This window comes from Eucyclogobius newberryi, unplaced genomic scaffold (genome assembly GCF_026437365.1).
Source record: "Eucyclogobius newberryi isolate DKJ021-1_F unplaced genomic scaffold, fEucNew1.0.hap1 SCAF_11, whole genome shotgun sequence".
Lineage (NCBI taxonomy): Eukaryota > Metazoa > Chordata > Actinopteri > Gobiiformes > Gobiidae > Eucyclogobius > Eucyclogobius newberryi.
Window position 1 is genome coordinate 24,632,258 of NW_027315735.1, and position 26,073 is coordinate 24,658,330.

The 26,073-nt window shown below is 41.2% G+C and overlaps 2 protein-coding genes across 7 annotated transcripts; both read left to right on the forward strand.

Moving 5' to 3' along the window:
• The first annotated feature begins 360 nt into the window (after window positions 1-360).
• On the forward strand, window positions 361-6,213 carry etf1a (eukaryotic translation termination factor 1a). 3 transcript variants are annotated; one of them, XM_072439635.1, is made up of 11 exons: window positions 361-514; window positions 898-1,008; window positions 2,062-2,237; window positions 2,399-2,538; window positions 2,618-2,756; window positions 2,827-3,017; window positions 4,069-4,198; window positions 4,275-4,448; window positions 4,522-4,586; window positions 4,664-4,811; window positions 5,525-6,213. In XM_072439635.1, the coding sequence occupies exons 2-11, from the start codon at window positions 923-925 to the stop codon at window positions 5,605-5,607; spliced, it is 1,332 nt and encodes a 443-aa protein (XP_072295736.1). In that variant the 5' UTR covers window positions 361-514; window positions 898-922; the 3' UTR covers window positions 5,608-6,213. The 3 variants fall into 3 exon arrangements, with proteins under 3 accessions (XP_072295736.1, XP_072295735.1, XP_072295737.1); XM_072439634.1 differs by lacking the exon at window positions 361-514 and adding an exon at window positions 602-783; XM_072439636.1 differs by lacking the exon at window positions 361-514 and having other exon boundaries at window positions 886-1,008.
• Window positions 6,214-6,948: 735 nt separating this feature from the next.
• Window positions 6,949-22,053, forward strand: fbxw11a (F-box and WD repeat domain containing 11a). Of its 4 annotated transcripts, none has more exons than XM_072439637.1 (14): window positions 6,949-7,100; window positions 8,778-8,882; window positions 9,862-9,927; window positions 11,248-11,464; window positions 11,538-11,724; window positions 16,863-16,953; window positions 17,035-17,172; window positions 17,273-17,391; window positions 18,214-18,463; window positions 18,535-18,653; window positions 19,195-19,305; window positions 20,392-20,470; window positions 20,779-20,943; window positions 21,023-22,053. In XM_072439637.1, the coding sequence occupies exons 1-13, from the start codon at window positions 7,062-7,064 to the stop codon at window positions 20,938-20,940; spliced, it is 1,683 nt and encodes a 560-aa protein (XP_072295738.1). In that variant the 5' UTR covers window positions 6,949-7,061; the 3' UTR covers window positions 20,941-20,943; window positions 21,023-22,053. The 4 variants fall into 4 exon arrangements, with proteins under 4 accessions (XP_072295738.1, XP_072295741.1, XP_072295740.1 ...); XM_072439640.1 differs by having other exon boundaries at window positions 6,950-7,100; window positions 9,859-9,927; XM_072439639.1 differs by lacking the exon at window positions 8,778-8,882 and having other exon boundaries at window positions 6,950-7,100.
• Window positions 22,054-26,073: the final 4,020 nt, after the last annotated feature.

Below are 26,073 nucleotides of genomic sequence, written 5' to 3' on the forward strand. Positions count from 1 at the left end.
AGTAAGCTTTATGGTGACTATATTAAATTATGCTATTTTATTTGTGTCTATTGACCACTCAGATATTATTTACTTCTTCTTTGGTGTTTTATGGCATCCAAGTTGGTATCCAAGCTTTACATTATTGACATTATTCCAGGGCTGACTCTTCTTCTTCATTCTATTGGCTTTATTCTTAAGGCTCCATTATCTAGGCTTTTTATTCTGACCTTCTGTGCAACGGTGAGTAAAGCTACTAATAAGCCCCGCCCAGTCTCGCTGCTGTTTGCCGGTTCATCCAATCAGACGCACGCACAAAGATTGACGGGCCAGTCGGACGATTGTATTTGGTTTCCATGTGGTTTCCAGGAAGCAGAGTCTGGCAGAGACAACCCTCCTCCCACATGTGAGCGTCCCACCGAGAGCACCACGCGCAGCAGGCGGAGAGAGAACCGGTCTGGAAGGCAACGTCACTCCTCGGACCACCGACTCATCGCAGCGGCAGCAGAGAGCGGAGCGGGGTTCTCCGAGGCAGGTACGGGGCTTATTTTGTGTGTTCCGACGTGCAGCGATCGGCGACCTAGCGGAGGGTGTTTTCTGCGGGGTTACCCAGGTGTTGGGTGAAACTAGGTCGACTTAGATAAGAACAGGGTGGACACTAGGGCCTCGCAGACAGTAGGCCCGCATTTCTCCCCGCGCTGTGCTGATCGCGGCGGCGGCCCAAAAAGGGGTCTTTCACTCACGGTCCGCGGAGCTGCCCGGGTTAAGGTGCCTTATCAGACACCTTTCCACGAGTTGGGGGAGGTATAATTTCCCATCGGCTTCAAAGTTTATTTGCCATTCCAATACAGTCTGAGTGTCAATCATGTTTTCCCATTGTTGGCTGGTTCTACTTTCTAATTTTACGTCCCTTTTTAGGTGCTGAAGCTGTTCAAGCGGAAAGATGGCGGACGACCCTAGCGCAGCGGACAGAAACGTGGAGATATGGAAAATCAAGAAGCTGATTAAAAGTTTGGAAGCTGCCCGTGGGTGAGTAAACAATCGACAGAACACTTTACATACTCGCCTGGAGGACTGTAGCTTTTGGCTTCGATTCGTGTAATGTGTACTACTGCAACAGCTGGAGGTTGGATAAACGGGCCGTTTTGGGAGTGGTAGCTTCCACAGCTAAGCTAAGGTAGCTTCTCATGCTAGCCCCGGTTGTCAGCCTTTGTCGCATTACTATATTTATATAATTGAATTCCCACATGGTGCTCTATCATCTGTGTGTACTTGATTGCGCGTTTGAACGACTGCCTTGTACAGCATTCAGATTTGTAAGGGGATTGTTCGCTAAAATGCCATGCTAATGAGACATGCTAACAGACGTCATCGTGAGAGGCCGCCATGGTGGAAGTCTTTATTATAAGAGCACGTTGGGGCTTACGGAAAGCCGGCTAGCTGCTGTTGTTTGAATATAAGTTCCACGCATAGATGCTAACATGAAGTTGCTCAATAAATACCCCCATTCTCATTGTAGATAAGTAGCACTGCCTGGGTCATTGTGATTTGATTGATCGCCGGTTTAAACCTCGTAATTCACTGATTTAAGACACATGTGCCATGAGGTTTTAAAATAGTTGTTTTATCTTGTGTGCTGTCACTTGCAGTGTGTTTGTGTCATCTTGCCGCCAGGTTTTGAGGCGAGGTAGCTGTCATTTGGTTGACTGTATGTTATGTCCCATACATAGTATTCACCCTATCCTCAACTCAATACTTGTGACCAAATTGTGGCCATGGTCTTTATTTGAATACTTTTACAGTGGAATACTTTTACAGTGGTATACTAATCAGATGGACCTATTGCAATTACACATTTACTGTACACAGCTTGTGTCAACTTCAAGGACAGATAGCGTGCTAAAAGTCCCTCTTATTTGGCATCTGTATATTCAAGGTGATATCTTCCCAGAAGCCACTAACATGCTATATTTGTTTTGATCATATACATGTTTGCAACATTGTTATTACCCAATTGCTTGAAATGCTTACTGTTTTGTAATAATGTATTTACTTTGTGTCCATTCATGATCTCCCTTATAGTAATGGCACCAGTATGATCTCACTGATCATTCCTCCGAAGGACCAGATATCCAGAGTAGCAAAGATGTTGGCTGATGAATTTGGCACTGCATCTAACATCAAAAGCAGAGTCAACCGGCTCTCTGTTCTTGGGGCCATCACATCTGTACAGCAAAGACTAAAACTGTACAACAAGGGTATGTTATTATCAAAGATTTAAATATGTTTACTAAGTTGAAGAGTAATGTCTGTTGGTCATACAATTGAATAACTCCTTTTTACTACACTTTATTTTTTATTTGATTTGATCAAGTCATGTTTTGAAATTATTTTCATAAATTGTGTTTGTTTTTTCTAGTGCCACCAAATGGATTGGTTGTGTACTGTGGCACCATTGTCACAGAAGAAGGTAAAGAGAAGAAAGTTAATATTGACTTTGAACCTTTTAAGCCAATCAACACGTCCTTGTACCTCTGTGACAACAAGTTTCATACGGAGGTAGGGTTTCTGATTAGTGTTAAGTCAGTTTAAATGTGCATCCTATAAAACATACATGTTGTCTTTACTCTTAACACAGGCATTGACGGCTCTACTCTCGGATGACAGCAAGTTTGGCTTCATTGTGATTGATGGCAGTGGTGCACTTTTTGGTACACTACAGGGGAATACCAGAGAGGTACTGCACAAGTTCACTGTTGACCTTCCCAAGAAGCACGGTAAGCAAGACCCTGGTATCGTAGATAGTGTTACTCTCGTTGAGGTAATTAATACTTGTACATGATTCAGGTAGAGGAGGACAGTCTGCTCTTCGTTTTGCTCGTCTGAGAATGGAAAAAAGACACAACTACGTGAGGAAAGTGGCTGAAACGGCCGTGCAGCTCTTTGTTTCCAACGACAAAGTGAATGTGGCTGGAATGGTCCTGGCTGGCTCTGCTGACTTCAAAACTGAACTCAGCCAGTCTGACATGTTCGATCCAGTAAGTCCACTGCTGTCCTTTTTTAGATTAACATAAAAGCTGGGACTAATTGGTTTTTTCAAACATTGAAATAAGGAAGTAGGTATTTAAACCTTTCCAACGCTTTTGTAGCTCTCCGTTTGGCACATCACTTTCTCACAAAATTCTGCTTTTGCAATACACTTTCTGGAAATAAACGGGCTTATTATGAGAAGTTTGGTGTCCCAGCTTTAATGCTACACACATACTGTATAACTCTGTGGTAGTGATGCGCAGGTTGTCTTCTGACCTGCTGTTTACCTGCGGGTCGGGTTGGATGGGACAAGAAATTCTCATTTCATTGCGGGGTGGGTTATAAAATGCTGACCGCTGTATTGCATGTAATTAAAATGCAAAAACTTTTCAGGTGCAGATGTGTTCACCAGTTACTTTTTCAGACAGACTCAAAACTGTAGTCAAATGACCCTACACTGCGATAGTTACTTTCTAATGGCGGGTTGAAAAAGTTAGTGCTGGGGTGGGTCAAAACGCCCAAATTGCAGGACCCACAGGTGGGAAAACTCGATACCCCGCGCATCACTACTGTGTAGTGTCTTATATGACAGGTTCTCCTATTTTTCTAATTCTTACTTAGTTTGGTGGGATAGCACTTGAGGTAAATATTTATTATAGATTTACATCCATTGCTTAAAAATTAAATGAAGTAGAGTGAAGTTCTAAAACTGAACCCCTCCAGATGTCATTAATATATGACACAATTTTCTGCAACAAAATAAAGATGTTACAGGTTTATGGTATTAGTAACTCATAACTATTGTGTAATTTATATGGATTTTGGCTCTTCTACAGTTGTAGAATTACCTCCTATATTATATTTGCTGACCATGTCCAATCAGGAAGTATAATTATAAACCTTCCAAAAAAAGTCAAACTGGGGACAAATGCGCACATTTTTTTGTAAAAATATAACTGTTCACGACGTTTTAGTAAAATGTATTGTTTAACCTCTCAGAGTAGTAATCTGGTCCTAATATTTATCAATCTTATTCATAAAGTTTCTTTGTTTCAATAGAGATTACAAGCCAAGGTATTGAAGCTAGTGGACATTTCTTATGGAGGAGAGAATGGATTCAACCAGGCAATTGAGCTATCAGCAGAAGTCCTCTCAAATGTCAAGTTCATCCAGGAAAAGAAGCTCATAGGTGGGTTATAATGACCTCAAGGCCAATTTGGACATGTCTTGTAATAAACCTAATCATTTGCTTTCATTTGACTCAGGGCGATACTTTGACGAAATCAGTCAAGACACAGGAAAATACTGCTTTGGGGTGGAGGACACACTCAAAGCCTTGGAGATGGGAGCAGTGGAGATCCTTATTGTCTATGAGAACTTGGACACTATGCGCTACATTCTACGTGTGCATGGGGCTGAAAGCAATGGAGCTGAAAATGGTAAACACGCCTAGTCACACTGCATAAACTTGCTTTAATTTTAGGGTCACTCACAAAATATTTATCTTTTTAGATGAAAAGACTTTGTACCTAACGCCAGAACAAGAAAAAGACAAATCTCACTTCACAGACAAAGAGGTTAGTATTGCACAAATGAAGCATTGCCTTGATTTGTGACATGAGTTTTAAGTTGTTGCACTCTTATTACTTTGAAGACCGGGCAGGAACATGAGCTTATTGAGAGCATGCCATTGTTGGAGTGGTTTGCCAACAATTACAAGAAATTTGGAGCTACCTTGGAGATTGTCACTGACAAGAGTCAAGAAGGGTCCCAGTTTGTCAAAGGCTTTGGAGGCATTGGGGGTGAGTGTTATTCCTACAGCTTTAATAACTGTTGGATTGTACAGTGGAGCTCAAAAAGTCAAATTCACAGCATGCACTTTTTGAAAACTGAAGGTGTGTAAGCTTGATGGGGTCTAATCAGCTATGTGGTAACTATGACCTATGATTTTATTTTAAGGTGCACTATGTAACTTTTCTGGTTGGAGGATCTCCATGGATATGTTATTGCTTTGTTTTCACAGTATGAAATGAAACCTGTTTGTATTGTATTTAATAAATTACAGGTGCTTTTATTGCAACAGATTTGACCTGTAACATGCCCTAGTGGTGACACCTGCTTGTCTAGCATGGAGATATAATGCCATACAGTGCAACATTCCAAGCAGAGCAATACCTCTCCAGATGAGCAGTTGGCAGATCCTCCACCAGAATATATACATGGTCCACATTTTAAAATATATTATGAAACTTTAAAAAAACATACGCCTAATGTATAGTTGTTGTAAAAATATATATTTTGGGGGTTTATTTAACCGCATGAACATTGGTTTGTCTTCTTGCTGCCTAATAACTTAATAATTGTAAATGTCTATTGAAAAGTGAAAAATTCTACTCCCGGAATCAAGATGGGTGGGACTGAGCTCCATTGCCCACAACTGAGAGACACTACTGTATGTTAAGTTGGCTTAACTTTTTATCCAAAATAGTTTCTAATTATATTCTCTGTTCTCTAGGGATCTTGCGGTACAGAGTGGATTTCCAGGGAATGGAGTACCAAGGAGAAGATGATGAGTTATTTGATTTGGATGACTACTAGGTAGTCCATGACTATTGGGAGAAAAACACGAAATGGAATTAATGAAGAATTATGGAGAGGCCTCTCTTGCAGCAAATGAGAGGTGCAACAGCATCAACCTGACTGTATACAGTACAATATGATCAATTTTCCAAATTTTCTGTTGCATATGATGTGCACACAGATTTAGTGTACACTTTGCAGAATACATCACACAGGCTGAAGAGGAGTGTAATTTCCAGTGAGGGAGAAATGCCCTTCCTGAATAAATCCCTGCCTTAGAGTGCTGGTTCCTTCCCCAGTTGGATTGGACTCGACTCATTTTCTTATTTTTTTTTTTTCCTGCTCCCCTCCATTTTGAACGAACACAACAGCAAGTTCCCAGATTGGCCGCTGCCCCTTTTTCCTGGTCTAAAGATGAACTTTGGACTTTATAAAAGTATATTTTACTTAATTGCCTCATTATGTCCTTCCTCTTCTCTTCTTTGCTTTCTCTCTATATTTTGCATTTCATTTTTTTTACTGGTAACTGCTGCTGTTGTATTTTATGAGAGTGGGGGATTTTTTTTACCTGGGTTTCTGTAGAGAAAGGGGGACAAAGTATTAAATTTAAACTGCTGAAAACCACTGCTACCTCCTCATCTGCTGTTATCTGTTTTCTCATTGGGTTAACCCCTTGCTGCTTAAATCCTTCATATTCAGCAGAGTGAGGATGAGTGATCACATCAAGTACAGCTGGTGACTTAATGATCACTGCTAAGTACAACTCTTAAACATATAGTCTGAAGCCCACAATGTGCTAAAACTTGACTTATGAAAAAAAAGTTGCCAAACACCAGATTCACACCTGGACATACGGTAGATGGAGATTTCTGTTCTCAGACTTGGAAGCTGAACACATTTTTTGGACTAGAAGACTTTTTATTATGGGGTTTGTACTTTTACATACAATAATAATGCCTCTTAGCATGTCTCCTGATGCCCAATGTGAAGTGACTCTAAATGACCACTAGAAAACACCAAGTAAGGTAGTTTAAAGACGTCTGCCATAGGTTCAATTTATTTTTAGTATCTGACATAAGGCACATCAATAAATGAACAATAGCATATAATGTTTTTTTTTTTTCCATCCTTGCGGGTAATTGATTTTGCCTTAGTGAATTCTTCTTAGGGATAGCAACAGCATCTTCATCCATTTGCCCTTTTGTTTGGGGGAGTCACCGGGGAAGCCTTGGTAGCACGGTAAGCCAATCAGTAACGGACAAAGCTGTGAAACCACTCCTCTTTTGATAAAACCTACCCAATCATCTCGGGCTTACAGTTTCATGGGCGTTCCCATCCCCCACCCACACTTTTGACACTGCCCTACCAAAGCCGTGTGCTTGAACGGAGTGAATGACGTTTCTGCATTTGCGGGCCGCCGACGCAGGGCTGGGTTTCCATTTTCAGAGCGAGTTTCGGGGGGGATCGTCAACATGGAGCCGGAGATGGAGGACAAAACGCTAGAACTAATGGTAAGCTCGGCTTTAATATGACAACGTACATCAAAGGAGTGTCCGTATTCCTGTTCATATTGGAGCTAAACACAGGCTCAAAGCGTTGTCAGGAGCGGTTTGTAGAGGCGGAGGAGAAAGGAGGGGGACCAGAAATCAGAGGGCCTGAAATTATCAATACATTTTAGCCAAACTGGTTGCTTGTTTAAAGCGGGATCGTGAACAGTTTTTGTGTACGGTAATTAATGTCTATTTCTATATTTACACATTGGTTTTATTTTACGAAGAGGCCAATTAAATGGCCGGTGTTGATCGTCGGACGAACCTGAGTCTCGAGGAGCGTTCACTGCGGTGACGCTGCGCCACTTGAGCAGGGCCTGTGTGCTATTAGCATAAAGCTAACACGAAGTAGAGTGTGAACTACCCCGTGAATATCCGCCTATGTTAGCTATTTTCCCTTATTTTAACTTGCGATACGGAGTGACGATTGATCAAACAAGGACAGCTTTTGTCGATCAAAGTAATTGTTATTTAAACATGTTCGTCTGTTTATATTTGTGAACTGCGTAGAAGGAAGTATGTTGCTTTTTCATTCACTATTAGCAATGTAGCAATTAGCTTAATAGCTAACTCGCTAAATGCTACGTTTTTTGGGCAGCCATTCGGGTGTAATCTGGATATTAATGGCCAAAACATGTTTAGCTTGTGTCTACTTGTATGTTGCTATTTGTTTTAGATGTCTATAACTCCGAATTATAAAGTTTGCTTGCTGACTAGCCCAACGGCTAACGATAGCATCTTTTTATAACTAAAATCAAGGGTAGAAGTGGTGGTGCGCCATAAAAAAAGACCACGAATTGATATCATATTGTGTAGTGTTCTTTATAATTAACCGATTACGCGGGAAGTAAAGCCATTATTTCGGATTGAAGTAAAATACTAATGAGAAATTATTGTACAATTACCCACTAGAGTGCAGACATAATACTTTTTTACATTTCAATCGGCTCGTTTTGCAAAATAAACTACATGCTCAATGTCCAAATGTTGCATATCTTCAAAACAACACTCACACAGATGATGAAAATCATAATATTGTAACAACCCAGTCTCTCAATTCAAGGTTTATCCACAAAAGAGTTGCAACTGTCTAATCACACACAGAATAACTTGACAAGTCTACATAACGTGCATGAGACAAAGTAAACGTTGGCTTCTGTGTTTTTATCTTATGGATATTCAATGAGGTAATTGTGGATGACAGAACAGGACATGTGATATATTTTAACTGATCTTAATTGCAGATGCATGTGTTTCCCCTTCTATAATACATGTCTAATAATGCTTCTGTATGTGTGTGTGTGTACCAGTCTCCGTTGTGTGGATGAGTGTTTTTCGCACTCACTACCAATGTGTGTAGCTCTAATACTGGTTTTTCCCTCACTATTTCTCCCACCTCTTCCCTTGTTCCTCTTTACTCACCTACAACAATTACCAACCTAACATTGTTTATTTTACATAATTTCTTCACTACAATCTCTTGACTTTTCTACCTGTCTTTGTCTTCTTCATCACTTCACCAATCTGTCCATTCACTGGTTCACCTCCTTTGGTTTGCTGTCCCTGACCCTCCATCACTCCTCCACGCCCACCACGCCCTCCTCCTCCCGTCTCCCTACCTCTCTCTCTTTCACACAGTGCTCTGTGCCTCGCTCTCTCTGGCTGGGCTGCTCCTCGGTGGCTGAGAGTTTGTGTGCACTCAGGTGCCTGCAGAGCATCCCCTCCACCCGGGCTCACAACCAGGTTCTGCCTCTCCTCTTAATTCCGCTGCCCCTCTCCCTCCCCTTCTCTCCTGGTCATTGTCCCACTGTGCCTCGCCACCAAATTCCTCATGCCACCCTGGTGCAGACTGTGCACAGTCTAAACACCTTCACATTTTTGCTGTCCTCTCTTCCCCACTAGGGATAGACCAGATGCACTAAGTTCCTCTATTCATCCCACCATTTATAGTGATTACACAAATGGTCTCCTTAACATCTCTTGTATAAAGGAATGTTGTGACACAATGGCGTGAGGGCGGAGGTGGGAGCCATGAAACTCTAAGGACACATGCTCATCTGCCTGGCTACATCCCCAACATCGTTCTCTTCTTCTCTTTCTGCTCTGCATGGCCATCAACAATATCATTCTTGTCTGTGTCCCGTTTGCCCATGTCCCAATTTAACCTAATCAGTTATTGTGTTTTGTTTTTCATAGCATCATTTTGATTCCTATGTTTAAATGACATGGGAGAATATGAACATGTAGATCTACATTTTGACAGTTTGTATTTTATATGCTCAAAAATGTTGCATTTAATTTGGCTAATTCTCAAATGCTTATAGTTCTACTCAATTATCATAAAACAATCCAGCAGCAAACTTTTTTTCACAAATTAAACCTTTTTTTGGTGAGCAAAGGATTGAATTTGCAAGTTTAGTACACCACACAGCTCAATACGTTACTCAATTTTATGTCTAGATACCATTAATTTAGATTAATTGTATTGTTTCAATGACAAAGAAGCAAGTTGTCTTCTTTATTTGCCGGCCCCAGTTTTCACTCATTATGTGTACACCTGTGTTTGTACATGCACGCCTCTGAAATCATGAGAACTACCTTTCTTTGGCTGTGTTTTGGCACATGTGTGTCGAACTGCTCTAACCCTTCCTGTGCCTACATTTGACAAGCTTAAAAACTATGTTCCTTACAAAGGTATACTTTGTTTTTGTTATTTCAGACAACGTCAGGCATGGAGCCACAAAGTCTTGTGGACGACCTGTCACCAAAGAAGACCACAGTACTCAAGGTAAGCGCATTTTATTTACAAGTTTGAGAGGATGGTAAAAACCAACTGGGAGCTTTTCCTGCTGCACTGACTCCAGACTGGCTGAATGAGATGCGCTGTTGCTATGTATTGGCAGCTTCAATTGACATTCACTGAAAAACATGGAGAGGAAATGCACAACTCTTAGAAATCCCTAATTCACTGAAAGTCATACCATGGTGTTGATGATATGAAAAGTTTAACGTTGTTTACCAAAGCATGATTTTTACCCCATATCACTAAATCCATTTAATTCCTCTGTCACTTCTAAACAACTCGGCAAACTCTTCTTCTGCGTCGCTTAGAGCCTAGAGCGCCCTCTTGCGGTTGTCGGTGTGAAAATAATCAACATGTGAAATGCGGTTGCCAGTGTGAAAATAACAAATAGTATCACATACAAGCGCTCTGGAATGTAACTCTCACCCCGGCCAAAACAATGAAAAAGGTCTGATTTATAGTCCGACATGTAGGATTTAGCATCATCATGCAGCAATTTTTGCACAAACGAATAATCTGCTGTTTGCTAGCCTGATCTGCAGCTATACATACAGGCAGGGCCAGTAGCGCTGCAGTTTATGGTAGTTCCCAACCTTTTTCTCTCTGCAACCCGTTTTACCCATGGATAAGTTGGCAACCCATGCCAACCTATCCCCCCGAGAAGCTTTTTTTGTTGTTGTCCCCCCTCTTTGAGTGTAGCACAAGTGTTCGATAAATATGTTATTGAAACAGTCATGATAGTAACATAATTTTTAGAAGCATTTCACATAAAATTGTACACTTATCTTGGACTGTTTTTTAAGAACCCCTAGGGAATCTTTGGGTACCCCAAATTGGTTCCTCACCCCCCACTGCTTTACGGTGTCCGCAAAGAGGCAATCAGAAGTCTGCAGACATGTTAAGTCGTTTAAGATAAGATAAGTTTAGATCAGCTTTGTGATTTTTAGAATGCCCAAAATTTTAAATTATTCACAAATCATAGATTATAATTATGCAGCGGACCAAGCTTGTAGTTTGCCTAGAAATTACGTTTTTATAATTTGGTGTTCATTATTACGTGATTATAAACTATTGTGACAGAATAACATAATTTTCTTGAATTGGTGATCAAAGAATAAACTCAGAGTCCCATCTTTGCATAGTGAAGGAGCCACATATCGATGTCATGATTATTCCCGCACATATGTTTTTATAGCAGACTCTGGATGAGCCTGGATGATTAAACCAAAATGACAACAAAATAAGATTGTGTTTTGCCTTTAATTATTCTCTCTCAATTACAACAGAATATAATTGTTCTTGCAGCTTAGTAATGGTCCTGTGGTGTCACGCAAACGTCCATCAGAAGGAAACTATGACAAAGAGAAGGAACACTGCATTGCTTTGTTTGACCAGTGGTCAGAGGCTGACCAGGTGGAGTTTGTTGAGCGCCTGATCTCCCGCATGTGCCACTATCAGCATGGCCATATAAACTCCTACCTCAAACCCATGCTACAGAGGGACTTCATCACTGCGCTGCCAGGTAAAACGTCAAGTCTACAGCAGTTTGTCCAAAATTCTAATATTTCACTAATATATATTATGGTCCATTTCAGCTCAAGGTTTAGACCACATAGCGGAAAACATCCTGTCTTTCCTGGATGCACGCTCACTGTGTTCGGCAGAGTTGGTGTGTAAGGAGTGGCAGAGGGTCATTTCTGAAGGAATGCTCTGGAAGAAACTCATTGAACGAATGGTTCGAACAGATCCCCTTTGGAAAGGCTTGTCTGAGAGACATCATTGGTAAGGACTGTACCTAGACTCCTAGAACATATGTCAAAAATGGAAGCTGTGGGACAAGTTTGCCTACATTTGCTGTTCATTTGGTCAATTAGCATTGAGCTATATGTGTTTGTATATGGTAATTATCCTCTGCTAATGGTAAATAATGAAATCTCGCCCACAATTAAATTTTCACTGATTTATTTAATCCAATAATAACTCGCGGGCAGACGGACTCGCGGGCAGACGGACTCGCGGGCAGACGGACTCGCGGGCAAACGGACTCGCGGGCAGACGGACTCGCGGGCAGACGGACTCGCGGGCAGACGGACTCGCGGGCAGACGGACTCGCGGGCAGACGGACTCGCGGGCAGACGGACTCGCGGGCAGACGGACTCGCGGGCAGACGGACTCGCGGGCAGACGGACTCGCGGGCAGACGGACTCGCGGGCAGACGGACTCGCGGGCAGACGGACTCGCGGGCAGACGGACTCGCGGGCAGACGGACTCGCGGGCAGACGGACTCGCGGGCAGACGGACTCGCGGGCAGACAGACTCGCGGGCAGACAGACTCGCGGGCAGACAGACTTGCGGACGCGAGTTGAGATTGTGTCACGTGTCATGTAAGAAGCAGGTGCCGTCAGATGCTACTACCGTACTATTCCCTGTGTTGCATTACCGGAAAACATGAAACCCCCAAATAAATCTGTAGAATGTATAATAAGGACTATACTTTTACTCTCAAAATTAGGTTATTTGAAATATATATTCAGTTCCCCATTATCCTTTTATTGGTGGCGAACACGTAAAAGTGATCAGTATTGTTTAGAAAATGATATTCTGGTGCGTCCCCAGTCTAAAGAAACCACAGCTTACATTTACATGCACAGAAACTCTGAGGGCCTTATTTGCACCTGTAGTTTAACAGGAGCCTTGGCTCGGGGGCGGTTCCAGGTCTGGATTCTGCTATCTTCACAAAGTTAACGCAGGCGTATAGAGGCTGTACTTGGCTGCTGGAGTGGGATTGTGCCAGTGCATATGTGGCGATAGTGTTTGATCCAATGGCCTTGTATCCAGGCATCGAAAGCACTGGTTCACAAGAGGAGACACTTGTTGTGAAACAGTTCAATAGATCTTCAATTAAAAACAACAACTTTTTAACCGCATTTCAATTTGCTCCCTAATTTTAAAAAAAGCAAATACTGAAATACAGCCGTGGATCATTGTTTTCTTGATTCATTTATTTTTATTTGTTTTGCACAACGTGGAATGGAGCATGTGTCCGTGGAGGCGCTGAGCACAGAATGTTCCGCAGTCCGCGCAGCATATCTCGGCTGAAGTTATATTTTTGCTTTTAAATTTTAGGATCAAATTGAAAAATTAAACTGTTTAATAGTAATCTGCTTTTTTAATAAAAAATAACTTTTTAGTTTTTAAAATAAAAACACAGATTTACCATATACAGGAGGTGTATGGTCCCTTCTTTGCACACAGTCCCTCTTCTGTGTGCAATTTAAGGCACAGGTGTTTTGGACAATATTCTATAATGTGTAATTTGTGTTAATTATGCCCATGTGGAGAAAGTAAAACTACTCCAGGGAATGTGTTATGCTTTTAGGGCACTAGTTTTGAAGTTTATTCGTTACAATTCTGGCCATTCACAGACTATGAGATACTTCATTCAATCTGATATTTTGGCATGATCACACCTCAAACAGTCCCATGCCCTGCACTCTCAGCTGTTGCGCTGACACAAGATGTCAGGAAATTAGCTCCTCAACGCCCAAGTTAGCGCTATGATCTGGGACTGAACAACTAAACTCTATTTGTCTTTGCTTCAAACCACCGAATAGGTGCGAGCAACTTGCCTGACCAGCCATTTCCAACACGTTTTGGCAAACTAATTATCAAAACTGTGTATGGGTCTGGGGCTCGACCGCTGCGTTTCAATTTCTAGGGTGGAGTTTAGCGCAGAGACTGAACCAATCACATAAACCCAGAAGTAGAGCTGGGTTTCGATTCAAATTTCAAGAATCGAATCGATTCGATTCCGATTTTTACGTTTCAAAATAGTTTTTTTCCGATTTCTCAGATCCCATCCGATTCGCTCTGATTTCCGATTCGATTTCGATTAGATCTGGGGGTTAATGTTATTAAAAATGAAAAAATGTATTTAAACCGTTTCCTTCACTTCATGACTGTGTAGAGAAGCAACATATTAAAACTAGTATTATATCAATATTAAACAGCAAATCTTACAAGTATTTGTAGTTACTGATGGCTGGAAGACTGAAAGGTTAAGGGTCAATCTACCTTCAAGAAAGATAATCCAGGAGTCCTGAATTATCTTTCTTGAAGGTAGATTGAAGTTCACTGAGGGAAATGTAGAAAATAATTTTAATTAAAAAAAAAAATCCATCTTTGGACGTACGAATCGATAATCGGTCATTAATATGCGAATCGATTAAAATCGGAACATCGATTTTATTTATTTTTTTTCTACCCAGAAGTGACGCAAAAAACGCGACGTGCTTAACCGGATATTACGTAGCCCATGTCAACAAGGCTGTTCCACGTTATCCGTCCCCGAACGCAGAAAATGTCTCCTGAATCGCGATGGCGCCCTTTGTATAACCGCATCTGACACACGTTCATCACGGCGAGTAGAGTGGACTTTCCTGATTGTTCAAACCGAAGCGAGAGCAGAAGTAAACACTCGGTCACGAGCCGGGTCCGCCATCTTGAATGTTTTGGAACGGGGGTGAAAAGCTACTTCCGTATCTCAGTGTGACGCGTTAAAACCTCCGCCTGGGATTGGATAGGTAAATGGATGACCGACGACTTCATTGGCTCTGACTCGGATTCCAGACCATTACGCATTCGAACAGAATGTGGGCGGGGCTGGCGGGTCAGGCAAGCGAGCAACGGCCAAGAGGCATTGAGGGACTTCTAGGAATTTAGCATTTGCTCCAAAATGTTGTAGCTATAGTTATTGATAGTAAAAAGGGCTAACCCTGTTCAGCTTAATGCGTCTCCTAGTCTACTCATATAGTGATATGACTGCACGGTCCCATGCAGCACCACATTATTGTGTTTTTTTGAGATTCCCGAATTGACACCTCAAATGTGAAAGTCCTTAAAGTTTTCAGTCCCTGTGATGGATGTTCATCAATTGGAGAAATTGGTGACATTTTTCCGTTGTTAAATCTACAGTAGAGGTGGGATTCTTGGCTCAAGCTTAAAATGAAATTAAAGTATAAACTGTAGTTTATTCAGTGTAATTTACGTATATCAGGCCTATTTCCCCACAAACATAGCCCTCTGTATGTTTTGGTGGTAGAAACTCTAAAATGTACTTCTACACCAGGCTTTCTCAAAGGGAGAGCCATGCTCTCTGTGCTTGTGACAAGCCATGAGTCAGGGGAAATGTGGAGTAGATTGAAACAGTTTTGATACTTTATTTCATGTAAAACAACCCAGGAACCACAGAAATGCAACCCTCTATATTCTTAATCCAAGAGTGAGTCTTAATAAGTGTGCACCAAGCAGATAATTGCAATCAATCAGCAACAACGCACATGTTGAGGATGCTCACATCTGTGGGAGACTAGTGACAGTTGAATCTGATTGAAAAGATCACAACATTGTGCTTAGCCTCATGTGTCACAGGCTGTATTTAAAACAACTAGAAGCTGTGCAATGGCAAAAAGCGATGCGAGTGACTGCATAATGCACGGCTACTTCCTGTACGGTTTCCATGATCTTTGAATGACAAAAGCGCCTATTATGACATCACACTTGTGATGCCCGGTCATGTGATGATATGAAGCGTTGTATGACATCACACTTGTGATGCCAGGTCATGTGACGATATGAAGCGTTGTATGACATCACACTTGTGATGCCAGGTCATGTGACGATATGAAGCATTGTATGACATCACACTTGTGATGCCAGGTCATGTGACGATATGAAGCGTTGTATGACATCACACTTGTGATGCCCGGTCATGTGACGATATGAAGCATTGTATGACATCACACTTGTGGCGGGCATCACATCAAAGCATTCAATTTCTTTCCTCTTTGATCCCATGGGCTTTGAAGACAATGAAACAAAAACACAGTGGTACGAGTCAGCACTGTGTAGAAAGCATATGAAGGGGGTTGGCTTTTCTTTTTTATATACTATATAGCGTAAAAAACATACTTTAAATACGTACAACTACAGTAGGTGGTGGTAAATGCACCTTTTCAGTTAGCTGCCAACCGCTATTAAAATAATAAACAGGAATTGAATCTGCTGAATCTTCTTACAATCCGGTCGCAGAAATCATGTAAGTCTATATTTACTTGTATAACTCGGGATTAATTATAGAATTAACACGTCCTGGAGAATTGAGGCTATTGTGTATATTTAATTTTCAATTTACACAAGATCAAAATGTATTCAAAATGAACTGTGCTAGTTTAATTATGCAGGAAGCCAAAAATGCTCTCCAGAACTCAAAATAAAATTCATGCCTGCTTTATAAGATGTATTTCATCCCACAAGATGAACCTCAAAGTAGGCAGCCTATAAAGGAAATGTAATGTCAAATATAGGGGTGCCTTGGCTTCAAAAAATGTATGTATATGGATGCCCCCAAGTTTAGTTTAAACACTGTTCTATACCTATACCACTGGTATAATAATGGAGTAGGAGACGTGCTCTTTTTGTGTCTTTTCTTGTGTTTTACCTTGATATGCAGTAATATTTTAGAAATGTTCTCTTTGCCAACGCCGCACTATAACTGATAAAATACACAAATGCTGAATGTTTTTAACGCTCACGGCTCTGGGCTCATAATAGTAAGATGTATTCCATTAGTGTTATTTAGGTCAGGCCTGGTTCTTCAAAAACATATGTGCATATTTAAAGGACTAACAGCATTATTCATTCATTATCCAGTTTTCCTGGCGGGCTTGTAAATGTGTCATAAATTTTCACTAAAACACATTTGAACTATCTTGACATTGTGTAAATATTATTTCTGTTCGTACTTTCTTCTCATCCCAGTTTACCTTTTTTATTTCATATTCAGTATATACCATGGCATTTGTTCAATTCAAGAACAATCAGAAGGATGCCAAATCTAACACTCTACTTTTCCTCTCTAGGGAGAAATATTTGTTCAAAAATCGTACAGCTGAAGTCCCACCCAACTCGTACTATCACTCACTTTACCCTAAGATCATCCAAGACATTGAGGTAACAGTCTACTGTACGTCTGTGTAAACTGTGATGTTCACCTCTCATTGTCTGTATCCCGTTACTCTTCCTTTTTTTTAGACTATTGAGGCTAACTGGAGATGTGGCAGACACAACCTGCAGAGGATCCAGTGTCGTTCAGAAAATAGTAAAGGTGTTTATTGTCTCCAGTACGACGACGAGAAAATCATTAGTGGCCTTAGGGACAATTCCATTAAGGTAAAGTAGCACTCAAAGACACTACAGTTCAAGAAAACTCAACATTTTATTTGGACATTTGTGTGAATTTTGTTTTCGTCTCCCTTAAACCCCCTCTCAGATTTGGGACAAACAATCCCTGGAGTGTCTGAAGATCCTGACTGGTCACACGGGGTCGGTGTTATGTCTACAGTACGACGAGAGAGTCATTGTCACCGGCTCGTCCGACTCTACTGTCAGGTACACAACGCTTTTCATGGAAGCCTCTGCCGTCTCCGGATTCTTTGTGGGGCTCAGTGTAACGGGGCGCATCGATTCTAAGCACTTTCTTAGTCTGAACCGCACCTGGACCGAGTCAGTGTAGACCCGGTGGCACCAAACTTAACTATTTGGGAAGCGTGGATGGTTGAAATGCGCAGGAGAAAGCTTTTTATCCTTGATCCTTGCTTATTCTCCTTATCCAACATCATGATAGGACCAGGATCTCAATTTGCAATATTTGTTTTAATGTAGTGATTAGTAGAAAACCTATTTTTGCCCAAATGTCTTATCATTACAACAAACTGATTTTACTTTGACCTTTTTCTCTATTTAAAGCGCTGGCTCTTGGGTGTATGTTGACACTTGCTTGGCTTCTGTACACAGAAGCTCAACTTTAATTCTCTTATTACTTCACACTTCGGTGGGTAGTGTCCAAGGAAAATGTGACTTAACTTCCATAGCAACAGTTTGACATGCACTTTGTTTCTTGGTCTGGTGTCAGCTTTTCCAGTGTTCTGCACTTGATTCGGAGAGTGCCGCTCCAGCCGTGTCCTGCACATGTGTCAAACATGACCAGTGCTACAATCTAAAGCTAATAAACAAATGTCTCATGTTGCTATTGTTTTTCTTGTTCTATGACATGGCTTTTCCATGTTTCCACCCTCCCTAATCCAGTCCCTTTCCTCCTCTTCCTGGATTTCCCACCCCTTTGCATTGTCCTTGTTTGTCAAGTGTACGTTTTTCAGTTTCTTCTTTTTGAGTTCCTTGTTAATGGGCCGATACCTCTCTGTTTATCTGCAGGGTGTGGGAAGTGACAACAGGAGAAGTTCTCAATACTCTGATTCACCACAATGAGGCAGTACTTCACCTACGCTTCGCTAACGGCCTGATGGTCACGTGCTCAAAGGATCGCTCAATCGCAGTGTGGGACATGGCGTCTCCAACGGACATCAGCCTACGGCGCGTCCTGGTCGGGCATCGAGCTGCTGTCAATGTGGTCGACTTTGATGACAAGTACATTGTGTCCGCCTCAGGGGACCGAACCATTAAGGTAAAATATACAAACTGTTATACACAAGTGGGCTGTTTAAAATGTTAATGAATCTACTGTTCTCTTTGCAGGTATGGAGTACTAGTACGTGCGAGTTTGTGCGGACTCTTAACGGTCACAAGCGGGGCATTGCATGTCTACAGTATCGAGATCGCCTCGTGGTTAGCGGTTCCTCAGACAACACAATCCGGTAAGAAAAAGTCTGTTTTGAGCAGGGATGCTCCTTAATTATTGACAGGAATGGATATTTATGAAGTTATACATTTGAGTGTTTCATCCGCACCGTTAATACCTTCTCTTGCCTTAGTTAGAGATTCAGGATCAATAAAAAGGGGAAATTTACAGTGACCCTTGTGTCTGTCAGAGCCGATATCAGTCTGTTCTCATGGCAGAAGAGCCAAAAGCCAAAAAGAAGTGCCCCCGGTGTGCACTGCCTAATTTGCCGCCCAGTAGAGATCCTGGTGTGTGTTGACCTTAAGTTAGTGTTTTCCAAAAGGCACGCCATTCACTAAAACATGATCAAATGAGTCTTTTCTGGCCCAGAGCAAGTTTACGTGATCCTGCTGTCCTTACATAGTCTTGAATCCATTAACTCAAATAATATTGTTTCCCAAGGCACACTAATGTTCCCTGGCTCCCTAAAAATCCATTCTCACTAGTTTGTGTAGTATTATCTCTAACTGGTAGAAAAAGTTGCAGTGTGTCATTTGTATCTGTTCATACGTTTCTAGGTTATGGGATATTGAGTGTGGGGCGTGTTTGCGAGTCTTGGAAGGTCACGAGGAGTTGGTGCGCTGCATTCGATTCGACAACAAGAGGATCGTTAGTGGTGCATATGATGGGTGAGTTTTGTTTGTTTAAATCTTGGTCACAAGGTTTTTAACTGCATTAGAAGTTGTACCGTATTCCAGAAGCCCGTCTGGGCAATACGCCTCGTAATCCTTCTTCCAGTTAAGTTAACATAGGCCTGTTGACCTTGAGAGAAAATAAGTCCTACACAGACTAAAAGGGGAACCGGTGCAGTGTTGACATGAACCTTGGATATTTTACACGAATCAAACTACTTAATAGCATATCATAGTGGCGAGACTTTTCCCCCATTCTCCATTTAACCAATGGAGTTCCCGCTGGAACGGAAGTGTTGATCACATGGAAAAAGGGGAGAAATAAGGTCAATAAGAAGAGTACACCATGTTTAAAGTATCCCCTTTCTGTGTGTGAGGGGCAAGGGGCCATTTTGGGGCTATATTCATATTCACCTGTAAACTTGTGTCTCTTCCTTTTCTCATCACAAACATTAGAGTTGACGTCATCTTGGCCGATTTGACCAGAAATATTTTATGTTTTAGAACACTATACTTTACGATACAAAGGCCTTTACACTTACAATTTGTCCACAGTAGCTGTAGTGAACAAATAATGTTCACCTCATGTTCTCATTGAAGTCAGGCTGGGCAGTTTTTCCTCATCGATCGATCCATCTATATTTTCAAATTCAATTTGTGTTTGATCTTTTAAAAAAACAAAATCCAAAAATTACTTTTAGTTATAATTTCATGATCATCAACTATACAGACTTTTATTTTGTGTAATTACATAAAGGCAAAAATTCTTCTTCCACATCTAACCTCTGTTCTGAACCACATGTGACACTATATTGACTGTGTACCTGGAGTTAAAAAACTCCAATCGTATCATCGACCATTAGACCCTGATCACTCTTTTGTTTCCATTCTATTGGTTTATTTGATCGGCAGATCGTAGCCCTTGCCATCTGCTGTCCCACATTCACTCACAAATGAGACATGGGTCTTGTCCAAGAACTGTATGCACTTGTCTGAGCTGGATTGCCAAACCCTCATAAATAACATTGTACATGTGCTCTGCATCTGAATATTTATAATGTTTTGTCTTTTTTTTTTTTGCAGTAAAATCAAAGTATGGGATCTACAAGCAGCACTTGACCCCAGAGCTCCTGCCAGCACATTATGTCTACGCACTCTAGTGGTCAGTATGCTACATTTATTGAACACTCTTCAACGACAAACCTTAAAATGCTGACGTTATTCAACTTGACTTGTAGAGTGGAGTGTAAACGTAAGCGTATAATGAGCTGCTTCCACCCCTTTTTCTGTGTCTTCTAAAATGCATTTTACTGCTCAACTTTTAATTAAAATGAAAATGATGACTTTGAATGCAAATATTTGTCTTGTCTTGTAGTTTTTTACTGTTTGATTGCACCTTTCAGGACTCTCAGGCCTTACAGAGGTAAAACTGTAAAGTACATGATGTTTAATGGTACATCTTTGTTTCAGGAGCATTCTGGTCGTGTTTTTCGGCTCCAATTTGATGAGTTCCAAATTATCAGCAGTTCCCATGACGACACTATCTTGATCTGGGACTTCTTGAACGTCTCGACCAATGGGCAGTCAGAGGGTCGGTCCCCCTCACGCACCTACACCTACATTTCAAGATAGCAGGTAAAATGCAATTCTCTTGATTTTCTTTACTTTGAAATGTGCTCTTTTGTCACTTTGTTATACTCTTTGTTTCCTCTAGGTGGCGTAACTTACTGCAACTTTTCTTGGAGGAGCCCAGGGTTGATTGGCTGAAGATGGGTGAACCCATTGTGGAAAGGAGTCCTTCTTTCTCCTCGTCATCTCTCTGTCCATCTCCCACCTGCCCGAGACCGTTGACTGTTAAGCTTGTGTCCATTGCCTGCTAGCACCATGACATGCACAGATCAACACTGATTAAGACCTACTACACAATCAATGCAAATGTCCCGAGAGGTTTACCTTCTAATACTAATTTATGTTTGTAAAGTACACTAATGTCAGTATTAACATGACTTTTTTTTTAGAAGCCACACTCTCCTTTAAGGCCCTCTTTATAACAGCAGCTTCTGCTCCTCCTTTTCAGCCCCGCCAAAAGAAATGGAATCGCTAATAGATATATATTTATATATACTATACAAATGTACACACAATGGCACAGTTGGACAGAGGATGACTGGAGCTAAACTGTGGGAGACAGAGACTCTTAACTTGGCTCTAGGAAATGGGGGAAGGATGGGAACCCTCTCCACTTGCCCCCTGCCGCCCTCCAGCCCCCAGAGAGGCACACGCGCTTGGGACGGGGAGCACACACAGTCTGTGTGATGGTCTATGTGGACTTGAAGCGGCAGAACAGACATGCATGTACGAGGTGCTCATGGATACAGCATCCTTTTGCACCTCTGCTTTTGTTTCTCTTAATTCTGTCTTTCTTACTGTTTTTTATTACTGTTTTCTAATTTTATTTGAGTATTTTGGTTCTTACGTACAAAAATCATAAGAGCAGTCCCTATTGTCGTTTCCCTGTCTTTTTCTCATTCTTTCTTGCTCATCTGTCCGTCACTCTTCCTTTCCCATCTACTTTGTGCTTGCTTTGGTTATGAGAGAAGCTGGAACTCAGAAGCTCAAAAATAGCTGTAACGGAGTTGTCTTGTCAAAATTGTGTTGTATATTAAAAATGATTTTTTAAAGAAGAGAAATTACCTTATTGTGAATAAAGTACTTGACAGTGGTGGAGTGTTGAGCCAACTGGAACATGAGTGAGTGTCTGTTCTCTGTGTGTGTGTGTCGCACACACAAGCTTCCTCACATGCTGGAGAAATGTAGGCTGAAAGCTTGACTTATGTTCCTATGTAATTCCTGTATTTCCTTTAGTATAAGAAGGTGAGCTTTATTTCCTTGAGTATTAAGTATAGAGCCGCAGCCAAGGCTTCTGGTTTGAGGCAATGTTGGTGCAGATGTAGACTTTGATTCTAGTTCAGGGTTAGTGACAAATTTAGGCCCCATTTACCGTATTTTCAGGACTAGAAGTCACACCAACCAAGAATGCATAATGGAGAAGAAAAAAACAAGTCGCACTGGAGTATGAAATGTGGTTGCAAGTGTGAAATAATATCTCGTATAAGTCGCTCCGGAGTTTAAGTCTAAGTCGCACCGCGGCCAAATCTATTGAAAAATACTTGTCCGGAAAATACGGTAAATCTGATTTTGTGTGTACTACGTGCCTGTGTGGAACATGAAGTCTTTACACGAGTTGTTTAATTTAAAGTGACACTAAGTTTCTGAAGTTGGAAATCCACCTCATCTGCATGATTCCTTGGAAATATAAATGAATAACCATATTATTGAACATTCTTCATGGGGATAAACCGTTTTATGCCATACTGTGGAACAGAAAAGCCAAAGGAAACACAGGTAGTGGCTGCTCCAGGCCAAGTAATAGCAGGTTTATATACATTTTAGACTTAAAACAGGCTTATAGATTACCCTAAAGGTTTCACATTGGAGCTTTAAATCTAAGACCAGATTCCTCGCCTATCACGCGCCTCAATGGTCTGATGCGTTCCCGCTCTCCGTGGTGAGAACGCAGACAGGTCTATGTAAAGTTAAGTCTGCGTTTTCTTTCTAAAAAGGCAAAGCAACAGTTGTGTGCGCTTTGCCTCGGGGTCCTGGCTCTGGCGGGCCCGTCCTGAATCCCCCTGGGCCGCAGAGAGCTGCTCCTGTGGTGGGACAACCGGCTGTTCACCAAATAACTGCTTTTTACTCATTGAAAGAGTGATGAAGAAGCAGCATGAAGACTGGTGAGTGGTTTTATTTATGAGCAGGCCTAAAACACGGAGTCCATGTTACACTCAAATATATACTTTGGGCTCAACCGTGTTTTCATCAGCATGGGAAAAGAGGTTAGGCCTAATTATGACATCAAACATGTAGGCTAATTATTATGACACGATTGACCCCTGTTCATGTAGACTCTTACAGGGGTGTCCAAACTTTAACACTTTTAAGATTTCATTATGATCATTTGAGTCAGCAAACAAAAATGTGGCCTTCAGGCAATAGTTTGGACTCCCCTGATGCATTACGTTCATATTCGAGCTTGAGCCTGTGGGGGCCCCTCTCCCTCGACTTCAGACACAACAAGGACGGCTACGCCCTGCTGAAGTTCTCTGACAGAGGACTAAAGCAGGACTAGTGTCAGCAGATAAACCTGCTCATCAACGCAGGGAAGACCACGGAGCCTCACCAGAGAACATCCATGGAAGGGACATTGTGTTCATCTGAACATGTTTGACCCTAACTCTCACCCCCTGCAGGACACTGTCTGCTCTGGAGCTTCAGTGGAGGATTTACTGCTGCTGTCAGACTGTTAAATGAACAATGCACTGTTTGTGACATCCACCTGTAGTAATCATGTGCAATACTGTAACATATTGTGAATCACACTGGTACAATTCACTAAACCCCCTTTATCTGGTACTTTATTCCCATATGCTGCACTGTGCATACACAGTATTGCACACAATAGTGTTTTATGTGAGAAGTACATATTTTGCTAATGGTTATTTATCTTGATTTGGGATTGTATGTCTATTTTCCTGCTGTTCTTGAACTGAACTCCTATGAACTGGACTCTTATCTTAATCCAGAGGTACAGTTTTCAGGTGGACTACACTCACCTCTGCTCCTGCTCCAAAATAGGGTTGTGTTTGTGCTTAGTTAAACTGGATGCTAGTCACCATGGGTACACAAAAGGGTATGCTTGCTTTTTGAAGCCTGAATAGATAGATAACAGTAGTTTATCCTCTGCATGTTTGTTGGCAGATGACTTACTGTGAATACATTCCCAGGAGAAGAGAGTGACCTCATCACCTCATGAAGGACTGGATCAGGTGATCTCTTGTGGTGAGTGGAGACTGTTTCAGACTCAAGTCTTAATGGTTGGGAGTTGATACAACCCATTTGACCCTGGGAACAAATTTAACGGTTACAAGTGTGATTATAAATAACTGTTCTGTTATAGAATGGTACCCTTACCCTGGTAAGTATTTACTTATCAGATACTAAAATTGTCTGATGTCATACTTTCGAGATAAGAAATATCTCAAAGAAAAACACTCAAACGTTCAATCTTAAAAAAACAAAACATCTTTATTTCTATTGATGACTTAGTCAAATGTGCACATTGACAGATATTTTAGGAGAGACACTTTTATCTATCCATATAGACACCAAGTTGGAAGGCTGTGACAAAAGCATTTCGAAGCCTACAATTGGTTGATTGATTTGTCAGTATATTGTTTATTGTAACAGGGGCATCTGAAGTCATGGCTGCCTGATTATTTTAAAAGCCCTATTAACTCAATTTTAGCCATCACAATTTTGTAATGCTTACGCAGTGTCTTTAAAAATCCCCTTTCTGATATTTAAACTTTATCGATGCATTCAATTGGGTAATGTTTAGTTTTATAATAAGAGACAGTAAGTGTCACAACCTACCAATTTTACCAGTGCAATTCTCTAAAGCTGTGATAAAATAAATAACTTGATTCTGTATTATAAGAAAGTAATCTTTTCATGCAAGATGTGCATAACAAAAGATTGAATGTAGTTTTTTTTTCCCTTGTGACCATTCAAATATTTTTCTGCAGATATTTCAGACAAACAAAGCATGACAGCAGAGTCTCCCACTTATTGTCATGTGGCTTTAAAGTACTGCAGTATCAATATTATTACAATGCACACAATCATTTCATATTAAAACATTCATAATTGAATGTATTTAGTAAAAAAATATATAAAAAAGGAAAACAAAACTAAATCAAGGCTGATTAGACTGACTAAGGAAAATCATGAATAAAATCAACCCTTTTCAACATTTTCATTTTAAAAGAAATACATTTATATCCAACCTTGGTGTTAGTGCAATACTTTTGCTACATATTGTGCAGCCCTAATTATAATTAGTGCCTGTTTGTAAAGCACTTTATCTTTTTGCGACCCTCCTGTAGTATTTGGTAGTTATGTGCACTGAAGTATAATCAGCAGTGAAGAAAACTTCATTAACTTGTGGTTTTATCCATGTCGGCCACAAGGTGGCGCAATGGACTCATCTATCGTTCACTATTTATTGGTAGCTGTTTGTTATGAATTTCAGTGGTAAATCAGAAGTTCCAGCGACCTGTAACATTAAATCCAGTTTTAATATCACTGGATTCCAGGGGCTTATGTAAACAACAAACTAATACTTCTTTACAATATGTATATGATGGGTCTGCAATATCTATCTGGTTCTTGTAAAGTGTGTATCTTTTTGATGAGGAGGTCTGTCTGCTGAGGGGATTTAGTTGCTACATTGTTGGGTTTAGTTTCTTTAGATTAGAATATTTCAAATTCTGTGAATAAGTTATGCAGGATGGATTTGTTCTTGGTGGAGCACCAATAGTATATGATGTGTGTATGTGTTGGATATGGGTGTGTGTTCTTCCTTTGGGTCTGTGGGATTTTGGCCCATAATTCCTGCAGCTCTCAGGTCACAGCTCCGTTCTCACGCACATGTTTGGCATTCCTTCCCCGACATGATTACCATACACCTTCCACTCTTGGGTTTGGCTACGCAGAATATTTCCATCATTCCGGAGTGGAACTGGACCACGTTCCAGAAGAGAACGGCTCACCCTGCCTCTGCCATCCCCTAACGGTCTTCTCCAGCGCACACGCCCCTGCTCCCCGTGACCCCTCTGTCTCCTCCTTGCACCACCCCCTCCGGTGGAC